We start from the raw sequence: 13,415 nt of genomic DNA, 5'->3' as shown, positions 1-13,415 counted from the left end.
GGGCCCAGTAACTGCTTTTCCTGGGGCCCATAATACTGTTAAGATGGCCCTGGTTACTGGCACTTTTTCAGCATGTTGAGAATAGGGTGTTTTGGATATCTTGTAGACAGGTACTCACAAGAAATGCATCTGTTTCAGCCTAGCAGATCACTGTCTTTAAAGCTTCTGTTTTGTAAATTTTATGTCGCAACTTCTGAAAAAGACAACATGGGAAGAGTGAGGCCTATCTTCTGTAGCTTAGAAGGCCAGCCAGGTTTTTTTGACAGCATGTATGAATTAACATTGTACAATAAAGATTTTTTTAAAAATACCTTGCCCTCATGAATGCAAACTGGTGCTTACACAATCCAAGGATTCAGTACACCACTGCTCAGAAATGTAAGTTTCTCTTAGAAATCTAAACTTAGTAGCAGTCCTCAGCCAGGGCACTCTTTTTCAGTGTTCACTAGTGTAGTTCAGTTAGGGGACAGTGTATTACAATTGTCCCCTTCCCCAAAGTAATACAAAAGCATTATTTCAGAAATGCAGATGTACTTTAATAAAAATTACTAAGCTCTAGTTCCTAGCATCAGATGGTCCCAAGGCTATCTGGGATAGCAAATAAATTTGGTGGGAAGTTGTGCTTTGGTTGCTGAATTACATTTCAAATATTACTTTCGATAGAAGTGGTTTGTGTTTGCTATGTCTTCTGTATGTTGCACTAAAATATCAGTGGTTTCTAACTGACAGTCATACCACTATCAGCGCCACCAGTTTTTAAGTTTCTGAAGGAGAAAAAGACGAATGCAAAGAAGAAGCAGAAACAGGCCAAATACAATTTTTTAAAAAACCAAAAAGCAAGTACTGTGTCAGTGATAAAGGTAGATGTGAATAGGAGGGAAACTACTGCTTTATGTTAACTGACTGTATGCCTTCACTAATACGGATTCATGAATTTCATAGGCATTGTGTTTGAAGTTCTTTCATGAAATGAATAGGACATTTAAAATATGCGAGTCCTTTAACAAACCAAACACTTATATTCCTCTTCCTGTGATAGCTGGTTGTCCATGTGCCGATAAAGCATGTTGGAAGTGGCAGTATCAAGAACTGAAAACACTGGCAGCTTGGAAGATAAAGTACTTCAGAAGTAGAGGAGTAATTATTCACATTGAGCCATTTCAGTTTCCTTGCTCAGTTGTCTTTATAATAATGTCTGCTCCGCTAAAGTTAGTCTGTGTTTGGAATGACACGCTGAACCTTCAGTAAAAGTTGCTATTCATTTGCCATTTCCAATGTGTACACAATGCATATGTCCTTTGTATCCTGTTATGTATCAGCTGCCGGTTTGTTAACCTGTACAGGTGAGAAAAAAAATTGAAAGTCGGGATTAGGATATGATTTCAAAAGCTTCAGTGCACACTAATTTTCTTTGGAAATAAGGCAAATTATTTGCACATTAACTCAAAGATTTTGGAGCTAAATGTTAACAGCATTAGATATGTATGGAAATCAATGCTATGGTTTTCTATTTTTCATAATTTCGTGATACATTTAATTCTCTTTGTTTATGGTATGCCTTTGCCACTGAGGCTCAGGTATAGACTGCACCTCAGTATGATGCTTTCTACTGGTTGGTTTCTGTTCTTTATTAGTAATAACTTGGCCACAGCCACCATACCCTGGAAGCATTTTGGATATGGGGGACTGACGTACTGGTATGGTGATGTCACTTCCAGTTTTCTCCAGACATGACATTATGGAATGTTCTAGGATTTCCAAACACTTCTCAGCATGATGCCAGCATGGGCTCCATTTCCTTCCACTGGCACTTCAGGTATGAGCAGGCAACAAATTGCGTTGCCAGGAGGGAACCCTGGTAACAGCTTCGATTTCATGTAACAAGAGTAACTAAAATAATTTTTTCCTATGGCAGTACTTAGGGAAGGTTCAGGTTATCCATGTGATAAAATACAGGTTTACCAGCTCTTCTTAGCAAAACAAACAGCTATAGGAAAGAAGTTCCAAAATTGAGGCATCATGACAGAAAAGGCTGTGACTGTCCTTATCTCAGAAGGTGCAAGCATATGGGCAAGATCTCAATTAAGCTCAATCTCAATTTGGATGAAATAAACATCACTTTCAGCAAGAGAAACTACAGTGTGATATACTGGTTAAAGTGCTATAGCAGGCCCTATAACACCAGGTTTGAATCCCCACTCTGCAATGGACACTTGCTGGGTAACCTCATTCAGCCTAACTTACCACACAGTGTTGTTGTGAGGATAAAATGGAGAAGAAAACAATGAATGCAATTTTGGATCCCCACTGTAGAGAAAGGCAGGTATTAAAATGAAAGAATTTCTCCTCGATTTGTGGTTTGCTTCAACTTATTTTTTCTGATTACTACTTAAAACTGTTTTTCAGTCTTTAATGTTCTACTACCCACTAAGTACGCTATGCTCTTCGGCCACAAGTATATAAAAAACAGCACTACAGAGAAGGCGGCATTATTTACGTCGATATATTTATATGCGTATTATACAAAAATCTCAAGTATACGTTCAATGTGACCCTTTTGTCTGGTGGCCACCAGCTAATTCCTTAATGATCAAATACAGACATTTGGGATTTTATCTTCAAGATGAAGAAAGTATGAAACATTCTATTCAACTTGCTGTCAAAAGGCACTGCAAGTGTGCAGAAGAAACTATTTAAAATCCCAAATGTCCCTTATTTGCCCCTCAGTTCTAACCCCTTCCCCTTTTATACACTGCCTCCTCAGAGGGATGTATACCTACAGTTAAAGAATCACTGGTTTAAAATAAACTTTATTAACATTGCTGTACATTTATAAAAGTAACTGCACTGCACGAGGGGAAAAATTCTGCATTTTTGATCAAGAAGTGTTTTCCAGCAGTTTGTTCCATTTTTTGTCTTTGTACCTATTGAGTTACTCAAACACCTCCTGTGTTAAATAGTTAACACCTTTAAGCAAGCATATCATTACCTTGTGCTCTGTACCTCTTTCAGTCACAGAAACTGGGTTAAATAGAGCCTGAATATACTTATCTCGTTATCTGAGAAACCAGCATCAAGGCAGGTACATTTTTAATGCAACGGTTTTCTAGGACTTGAGTTTCATGACATATAATACTGTGAAAGTAAGAATTAAAAGATGGATATCTTAACCACAAGGGTTAAATCCAGGTGTATTAGCCGTGTTGCTCTGAAGCAGCAGAACAAAGTTTGTATCCAGTAGCACCTTTAAGACCAACAATGTTTTTTATTCAAGGTATGAGCTTTCGAGTGCAGGCACATTTCAGATACAATTCACATGTGAGCACACAAAAGCTCATAAAGGTGCCACTGGACTTAGACTTTGTTCTCAGAGATTGAAGTATTTGATTTCATGTTATCAAAGATATTCAGTCATACTAAAAGGATAATACCAGGGCTTTTTTTTTTTTCAGCAGGAATGCACAAACACAGTTCTGGCTGGCTTGGCATCAGGGGTGTGGCTTAATATGCAAATGAATTCCTGCTGGGCTTTTTCTTTTTAAAAAAGCGCTGGATAATACAGCATTCAGTAAAACGATTTCATATGGTAATTGAACAAATGTGGCTGATCCTATATAGGCACAAAGGATTCCTTGGAATGAAATTCTAGTAAACTAATTTCATAGTAGGTACTTCACATTTCACATTAATACTGCATACTCTATATAGTCTTTGAGTTTACAATAAGAAGTGAGTGCATTTCTATGTTTTCCAGTTTGTTATTGGAGGCGGCTTCTCCACTCAGATTCCCATTCCTGGAGGTTGACTGGTTTGCAAGATATTTCACAGATGCAGCTGGATTACATTGATTTGGATTTCAGTAGCTGCAATTTAATTTAGATAAATTCCTTTGACTAAATTCCTGGCTTACTACCTTACAGGGTGATCCTTGTTCTCCTGGCTCATTACAGCTTATTCGGGGAGAGTTACCCTCTTGGGTCTGGGTGTTTCTTAGTGCAACTTTGAGAAAAAGGTTTCTGCCAATGACAATGAGAGAAGTGGTTATGAAACCTTTTTAATAGAATCTAGGGGTGTGCAGTTTTTTTTTACTGGTATTTTTCAGTTCAGGTCTATTGGGCCAAAAAAGAAAAAAAGAGGGAGGGCGATGGATTCCTGAAAAATCCTGGATCCAATTACCAGTATGGTATTCAGATCTGGGATTTTTCAGAAATTGCCAAAAAGAGAGCGAGAGAGAAGAAGAAAAAAGGGTCCAATAGATCTGTCCCAAGTAAAAAAAATATTGGCACAATCCTGGGGCTTGCTTGTTTAATGCTGCAGGAGAAGACAGTGCAGATTTCTGATTGGCACTTTAAACACTCTGACAGAAGTGTAGTCCTGTTGATTCTCCTGGACCTCTTGGCCATATTCAGTATCATCAACCAGGTGTCCTTCTGAGCCAACTGTCTGAGATGGATGTTGGAAGCACTGTAGTTTCAGTGTGTCATATCAATACTGGAAAGTATTGATCAGGTACAGGGTGGGGCCTCTAGAGCGCCATCTTGTCTCAAATGCTGTTCAGCATCTGCACAAAACTGCTGCAAGAGGTTATACAGAGGTTTGTATTATTATTATTATTATTATTATTTATATTCCACCCATTCCCCCATGGGGGCTCAGGGCGGATTACATCAATATAGATAATAATAAAATCACAATAAATTACAATAAAATCACAAAATCTGTTACAATAGTGAGTTAATAGTACAGCAGGATGTAATGAGGAGTCATTGGTATGCTAATTACATTAAATTCTCCTTTTCAGCTGAGGTGATATATGGGAGAAGTGGCTGCAATTTGATATTACTATCTGCAGAATTTGACTTGTTTTTAAGATTGTTATATTGTACAAATTATTTTTAATTATAATTTTAATTCTTTATAATAATTGTTCCCCGCCCAGAGCTCGTTGAGGGAAGGGCAGGTTATAAATAGATAATAATAAACAAATACTCTAAATAAGTGCCTGGAGTAGTGATGGCATGGATGACAGCCAATAAATTGAGGTACTGCCAGTTGATAATGTAGCCAACCTAGGATTGAACATGCGGTTGCGTATGAACATATGAAGCTGCCTGGGACCTTCTGCTTCCCAAGCAGATACTTTACCACTGAGCCACCGTCCCTTCCCCAAAAGATCTTTTCTAGCAGCTGCTGCTAGAGATGAACATATGAAGCTGCCTTATACTGAATCAGACCTTTGGTCCATCAAAGTCAGTATTGTCTTCTCAGACTGGCAGTGGCTCTCCAGGGTCTCAAGCTGAGGTTTTTCACACCTGTTTGCCTGGACCCTTTTTTGGAGATGCCAGGGATTGAACCTGGGACCTTCTGCTTCCCAAGCAGATGCTCTGCCACTGAGCACTGGCCCTAGGATTATTCTAGATCAAGTTGTGCTCCCCCTGAAAGAGTGGTTTAGGGGTGCTATTAGACTGAGGTTTGCACAGGAACAAGCAGTTCTAATCTATGCCATGTAGTGTATTTAAACAATATGTTTTATTTCCTTCCTGGAACAGCAAAATAGGGACCCAAATATACATACTATGATAACATAAATCACAGCAGTGCATTCTACACAAGCCCACCTTTGAAGATAGTTAGCAAACTTCAGTTGGACCAGAATGCAGTTGTAAGAGTGCTATTTGGTGTAGTATTCGGACCAATTTCACCAGAACAGAAATTACTTCATTACTTCCCATTACCCTGTTCCCTTTCCATCTGGGTTGCAAGGGGATCTAAAAATTAAGCCAGTTTGCATATTTAACTGTCTGACTGCTAAAATTGTTGCTAAGGCCCTGCAATATATGCTCCAATTATTTAACGTAAAATGGGTAGTCATCTACTCTGTGGAACTCCTTTTATCTTTTCATTCATCATGGAGATGTACATGCCCAGTGAAGATGTCTTTTGTTTCCAAAGCCTCCTGTTATGAAAGTTATTTATTTACTCCTCTCCCCCTTTTCTGATATTATGGTATTAATTGTGCTGCTTTTACTAATTGTAGGGTGTCTTATATTTTAGTATTTTCCCAGAGTGTACATTGCATCTTTTTATTGCAAAGCTCTCTGAAAATTTTTTGTTAAGGGCAACATAGAGATACTTTAAATATATCATTTTTTTTAAAGAACAGTAGTACTGTTTAAGAACAGGAAGAAAAGGGTATGTGAAAGAAAAGGGTTCACATTATTGTTGATCTGCATTTTTCATGGTGTCAATATGCATGTACCTACAAGATTAAAGTTGCAGTCTTGCGCATATTTTCTTGAGGCTAAGCCTCACTTAATACAGTGGGGCTTACTTCTTACTTCTGAGTAAACATGCAATAAGATTGGGCTGTGTACATATGTCTTTGTTTCTCAACTAGTATGTAAAACAAAGACGCACAATATTCTGTATGGTTACCAACTGAAAAGTGTTGAGACAGGCCATCATAATAGAACTTCAGTGTAACTCAAAACATTTAACAGTAAAAAAAAAATTGACAGTTATAGTTTTATGGCTCCATACACAGTGTTCAGCATTATGTACCAGTATAATTTATATAAAAGAAGTTAAAAATAGGCTGTTGTCATTAGCATGCCTCCAGATCCAGTCATTGTTTAAGCTGAAGTGATGGCATAAAAACATTAGAACATCCTAGCTGTGGTAGTGGAGCAAAGAAGCTTTCAAAAGTAAAGAGTCAACTGCTGAGAGTGAGAGAGACAGAAGAAAGGCTAATAGAGATAAAAGCTTTGCATGAGATCTGTATTCAGGTGGGCGGTGACATACACTACAAGAAAGCCAGAAAACAGGACCAACAGGCTGTAAGGGGATCACTAAATAATCCTTACAAAGAGCCTAGAGACAAAAGGAGCTCATGGTGGGTATATATGAGGAAGACTCGTTTTACTCATCAGTTAAAAATAACCACCGATCTCTTCCTCAGGCCTCTGACTAATAGGGAAATACTAATGCAGAAGATAATCTCATAAATGTAAAACTGGGTATTTCTTTTGATTCCTTTAAAGTACAGAGAAGTAACAGGATTCATTTAATTTCAATTGAAGGACAGTAAACATGCTGACCCTCTCATGGATTACTGCCTTGACATGGAAAGAGGTCTTGCGCGGTTCAGTGAGGCTGTGTACTATGCCATGCAGGGCCGCCCAAGATGGACAGGCCACAGCTGAGAACCAGGACAATGTGATCCACTGGAGAAGGAAATGGCAAACCACTCCAGTATCCTTGCCAAGAAAACCCCATGGACAGTAACAAAAGGCTAAAAGATATGGTGCTGGAAGATGAGCCCCTCAGGTCAGAAGGTGCCCAACATGCTACTGGGGAAGAGCAGAGGGCAAGTCCAAGTAACCACAGCAAGAGTGAAGCAGCTGGGCCAAAGCTGAAAGGACACTCAGCTATGGATGTGTCTGATGGTGAAAGAACAGTCCAATGCTGCAAAGAACAATACTGCATTGGAATGTAAGATCTATGAATCAAGGATGTAGTCAAACGAGATGGCAAGACTGAACCTTGACATTTTTAGAATCAGTGAACTAAAATGGACGGGAATAGGTGAATTTAACTCAGAGGATCACTACATCTATTACTGTGGGCAAGCATCCCGTAGAAGAAATCGTGTGGCCTTTGTAGTTAACAATAGAATGAGGAAGGCAGTAATGGGATACAATCTCAAAAATGACAGAATGGTCTCGGTCTGTATCCAAGGCAAACCATTCAATATCACAGTAATGCAAGTCTATGCCCCAACCACTGATGCAGAAGAGGCTGATGTGGACCGGTTCTATGAAGATCTACAACACCTTCTGGAATTAACACCAAAAAAGATGTCCTCCTCATCATAGGGGACTGGAATGCTAAAGTAGGAAGCCAAAAGGTGACCGGAACAACTGACAAGTTTGGCCTTGGAGAACAAAATGAAGCTGGGCAAAGGCTAATAGAGTTCTGTCAAGAGAACAAGCTGGTCATAGCAAACATCCTCTTCCAACAACCTAAAAGGCGACTCTACACATGGACATCACCTGATGGGCAACAGAGAAATCAGATTGATTATATACTCTGCAGTCAAAGATGGAGAATCTCCTTACAGTCAGCAAAAACAAGACCTGGAGCTGACTGCGGCTCAGATAATGAACTATTCATTGCAAAATTCAAGCTTAAATTAAAGAAAACTAGGGAAGCCATTAGGCCATTCAGGTTTGACCTTGATCACATCCCTTATGAATATACAGTGGAGGTGAAGAATAGGTTTAAGGAACTAGAGTTGATAGACAGAGTGCCTGAAGAACTATGGACAGAGGTTCGTGACATTATACAGAAGGCAGCAATCCCAAAGAAAAAGAAATGCAAGAAAGCAAAGTGGCTGTCTGATGAGGCTTTACAAATAGCTGAGGAAAGAAGGAAAGCAAATTGGCTGTCTGATGTGGCTTTACAAATAGCTGAGGAAAGAAGGAAAATGAAAGGCAAAGGTGAAAAGGAAAAATTCACCCAACTGAATGCAAATTCCCAGAGAACAGCAAGGAGAGAATAAGGAGGAGGAACAATGCAAAGCAATAGCGGAAAGTAATAGAATGGGAAGGACAAGAGATCTCTTCAAGAAAATTGGAGAAATCAAGGGAACATTTTATGCAAAGATGGCCATGATAAAGGGCAAAAACTGTACGAACCTAACAGAAGCAGAAGAGATCAGGAAGAGGTAGCAAGAATAAACAGAAGAATTATACAAGAAGGATCTCAATGTCCTGGAAAACCATGACAGTGAAATCTCTGACCTTGAGCCAGACATCCTAGAGTGTGAAGTCAAATGGGCCGTAGAAAGCATTACTAACAACAAAGCAAGTGGAGATGACGGTATCCCAGTTGAGCTTTTCAAAGTCCTAAAAGATGATGCTGTTAGTGATGTATGCATTATGTCAAAAAATTTGGAAAATGCAACCGTGGCCACAGGATTGGAAAAGATCAGTTTATATTCCAACCCCAAGGAAGAGTAATGCCAAAGAATGTTCAAACCATTGCACTCACTTCACATGCCAGCAAGATCATGTTAAAGATCCTACAAGCTAGGCATCAGCAGTATGTAGATCGGGAACCAGCAGAAGTTCAAGCTGGGTTTTGGAGAGGTAGAGAAACTAGAGATTAAATTGCCAACATTCGATGGATTATGGAAAAAGCACAAGAGTATCAGAAAAACGTCTATTTCTGTTTCATTGACTATGCTAAAGCCTTTGATTGTGTGGATCACAACAAACTGTGCAAGTCCTTAAAGAGATGGGAATACCAGACCACCTCACATGTCTCCTGAGAAACCTGTATAAGGGTCAAGAAGCAACTGTCAGAACAGGATATGGAACAACTGATTGGTTTAGAATAGGAAAAGGAGTTTGACAAGAATGTATATTGTCATCCTGCTTAATTAATTTATATGCAAAGTACATCATGTGGAATGCTGGCTGGATGAAGCAGAAGCCAGAATTAAGACTGTCACGAAAAACATCAACCTCACCACTCTAATGGCAAAAAGTGAGGAGGACCTAAAGAACCTCTTGTTGAGGGTGAAAGAGGAGAGCACAAAAGTAGGCTTGAATCTCAACATCAAAAAAACTAAGATCATGGCATCCGGCCCCATCACACCTTGGCAAATAGAAGGGGAAGATATGGAAGTAATGACAGACTTCACTTTTCTGGGATCCAAGATGACTGCAGATGGTGACTGTAGCCATGAAATTAAAAGATGTTTGTTCCTTGGTGCGGTCTCATTTGGAATACTGTGTGCAGTTCTGGTCGCCGCACCTCAAAAAGGATATTATAGCATTGGAGAAAGTTCAGAAAAGGGCAACTAGAATGATTAAAGGGCTGGAACACCTTCCCTATGAAGAAAGGCTGAAACGCTTAGGGCTCTTTAGCTTGGAGAAACGTCGACTGAGGGGTGACATGATAGAGGTTTACAAGATAATGCATGGGATGGAGAAAGTAGAGAAAGAAGTACTTTTCTCCCTTTCTCACAATACGAGAACTCGTGGGCATTCGATGAAATTGCTGAGCAGACAGGTTAAAACGGATAAAAGGAAGTACTTCTTCACCCAAAGGGTGATTAACATGTGGAATTCACTGCCACAGGAGGTGGTGGCGGCCACAAGCATGGCCACCTTCAAGAGGGGGTTAGATAAAAATATGGAGCAGAGGTCCATCAGTGGCTATTAGCCACAGTGTGTATGTGTGTGTGTGTGTGTGTGTGTATATATATATATATATATATATATATATTTGGCCGCTGTGTGACACAGAATGTTGGACTGGATGGGCCATTGGCCTGATCTAACATGGCTTCTCTTATGTTCTTATGTTCTTATGGGAGGACAGCTATGGTGAACCTGGGCAGTATAATAAAAAGTAGAGACTTCACCCTGCCAACAAAAGTCTGTATAGTCAAAGCGATGGTATATGCAGTAGTAATGTATGGCTGTGAGAGCTGGACCACAAGGAAGGCCGAGCGTAGAAGAATAGATGCTTTTGAGATGTGGTGCTGGAGAAGAATCTTGAGAGTCCCGTGGACTGCAAGAAGATCAAATATGTCAGTCCTAAGGGAAATCATCCTAGACTGTTCCCTGGAAGGTCAGATGCTGAAGCTGAAGCTCAAATACTTTGGCCACCAAATGAGAAGGGAGCATTCACTGGAGAAGATCCTGATGCTAGAAAAGACAGAAGGCAAAAGAAGAAGGGGATGGCAAAAGATGAGATGGCTGGACAGTGTTACTAATGTAACACACACAAATTTGAGCAGGCTTCGGAAGATGGTGGAAGACAGGAGGGCCTGGCGTGACTTTGTCCATGGGATCGCAAAGAGTTGGATTCAACTGTGCAACTGAACAACAACAAAAACATGCTGAAAGGCTTGCTAGATAGTAATATAGGTCACCATCACAGCTTAACACTTCAAGACTGACAGGCTGCCTTCCCTGGCTCTAAATACCTTGCCAGACTCTCATGATAGCATGAGGTTATCATCATTGAGCCAAGGTCATAGCTCAGCATGTCTTTCAAACATAGAAAACCAGTCAAGGAATAATCCAAAATGTACAAAGAGGAAGATAAATGTTAAGACTATACCAGTCAGGGTTTTTCAGGGAGCACTTGCATATCTATTTTCCTTCCTTCCACTCAAGATCCTTCCTCATCACCAATTTTTTTTTTTACTTGCCAAATTCTTGAAAGCTAAAGCTATAGTCAACACTCTATCTGACCCAGTCCCACAAGGATTTAAATAGAGGGAGATTAAGTGGCGGGGTGGGGGGGAGGGAATCACTTAGCACTAGAAGAAACATGGGTGAGTTAACCCACATGAAGTACTCCAAATAGCTATGTCAATTTCCTTTTGTTAAACTTCCTTACCACTGGGCCATTGTTGACTTCTCTGTACAAGAAATCAGTCTACCTGATTATAAGGATGAGTCCATGAAAAAAGTATCTTCTCTATTTTGTAAAATCAAAGCTCTCAACACTCAGTATTCATTCTTATCAGAGTTTTTACTTATTATCTTCAAGATTCCTCCACAAAAGGATGCATCATAGAATCATACTTCACATCACCCATCACAAGACATTTCCCTTTAGAAATGGCTTTATTTCTTTGCAATGAACACAGCTCATCTAACCAGAAGATATTGTAGAATTAAATAAGATCCTTTGAGAGAAGTCCTTGGGATAGACAACATCCACACACACACACACACACCCGCTCATATTCTACAGTATGCCCCTCAGAGTTCCAAGGGAGAAGAAAAAGCCTACCCTTTTTCCTGCCTGTTCAGTTGCAGCTTGGTATCCACTAAATAGAATCCGCTTATGCCCTTGCCCTGCAAAATTAGTAGGGAGAAGGAGAGCGTGCCCCTTCCATCTTCTTACCAATTCCAGGCATGGAAGAAAAAGGATTAATTTCATCACTGTTCTTCACCCACATTTATTTACTCCTGTCAGCCAATGTGGCAGCTTTAAAATTGTCACTTCTCTTATTAGCTATGACTCACTGCAAGAGCTAGATTCTCTCTCTTCTTGGGGAATAAAGATTTTTCCTTTCCTCCTCTCCCTCCAGATCAGTTACATCTAATTAAATCCTCTAAAGGAAAAGGATTTGCAAGAGTGTCAAGGGACATTAAGTTGACCCACATTAAAACCTGAAGAGGAAATAGCCTACTTCAACTAATCCCTCATCCTTCCAATGTCACAAGGCTGGCAGTAACAGGGGAGGGGAAGAGAATAAACTTATCTGTAAACACAAGGCACAATCCAATCAAAATCAAGCAATTTTCAATGTCACTGATTTCAATTAATTCAGGCATGAGCCTATCATTATACATGAGATATACAGATGTAGGCAACAGGTGTAGGAAGTGGGAACCAGGACTGAGCCTATATAAGTATACTGTTTATAAATGCATAAGTATTGCAACCAGGAAGGAGGAGCTAGCAATCCCAAGACTGTGCTGCAGCCCCCCAGCATATGTTGCTTGAACATACATAGGTCCCATACAGAGTGCTTTGAACTCTTTCAATGAAACCAAAAGAACTTAAATGTTCTCATTTGATATTGTTCCCATTACAAAGGCATAACGCAAATATATGCAATGTCTTACTGGCACTTCAATTAAAACATAAGAATAAACCCCAGAAACTCAAGGGAGGAAAAGTACAAAGTTTGGCTGAAATTCTTCCAAGTCAAAACCATGTAAACATTGCATTATATTATCATGCAGTTCTGTTCTTTACTAAGCATGATTATTTTTTCTGTGTTTTTCATAGCTTTCAGCCACATGCTCTGAAATTCTTCCAAGTCAAAACCATGTAAACATTGCATTAAATTATCATGCAGTTCTGTTCTTTACTAAGCATGATTATTTTTTCTGTGTTTTTCATAGCTTTCAACCACATGCTCTGCAAATAATCTATCAGAAAAGATACTCCCAATCAAGTACCAGGACTGTATCTCAAATACACATGTACTGATTATGTCAAGATTTTTAACAGATGATCCAAAGCAGATTTCCGTTAAACATTCAGTAATTAACATACAGCCAACTGTTTCAACTGTAACATGTGAATATCACATCCACAATCAGCAGTATTTAATAAAAAAAATTCTGCTTCATTATTTTATATCATGAGGTCCAATCCTATATAAACATATTCAGATATAAATTCTAATATATTCACTGAGGCTTATTCTCAGGTAAGTATGCAGAAGACTGCTGCCCTAAATTCAGAATTCAGTGAACTCTGATGAACATTTTCCCATCCTTGAAGAATTTAAGTGCAACAACATAAGCTGCTTTACGGCTGCCAGACAGTGTGTGGGTAAAATCAGCACTACAATCTGTCATGTTACAGTACAT

General features: G+C 39.4%; 1 protein-coding gene across 1 annotated transcript in view; it reads right to left on the bottom strand.

Annotated features, from left to right (window-relative positions):
• Positions 1–431: 431 nt before the first annotated feature.
• LOC132568258 (carbohydrate sulfotransferase 7-like) overlaps positions 432–13,415 on the bottom strand; it is a 29,520-nt gene continuing 16,536 nt past the window's right edge. Inside the window, exon 2 of the mRNA XM_060233885.1 lies at positions 432–1,335. Coding sequence (XP_060089868.1) covers positions 1,309–1,335 — 27 coding nt within the window. The 3' untranslated portion in view covers positions 432–1,308. The remainder of the gene's footprint in view (positions 1,336–13,415) is intronic.

This window comes from Heteronotia binoei, chromosome 3 (assembly GCF_032191835.1).
Source record: "Heteronotia binoei isolate CCM8104 ecotype False Entrance Well chromosome 3, APGP_CSIRO_Hbin_v1, whole genome shotgun sequence".
Lineage (NCBI taxonomy): Eukaryota > Metazoa > Chordata > Lepidosauria > Squamata > Gekkonidae > Heteronotia > Heteronotia binoei.
Note: the sequence above shows the minus strand (reverse complement) of the source record. Positions and strands in the feature narration are given on the sequence as shown.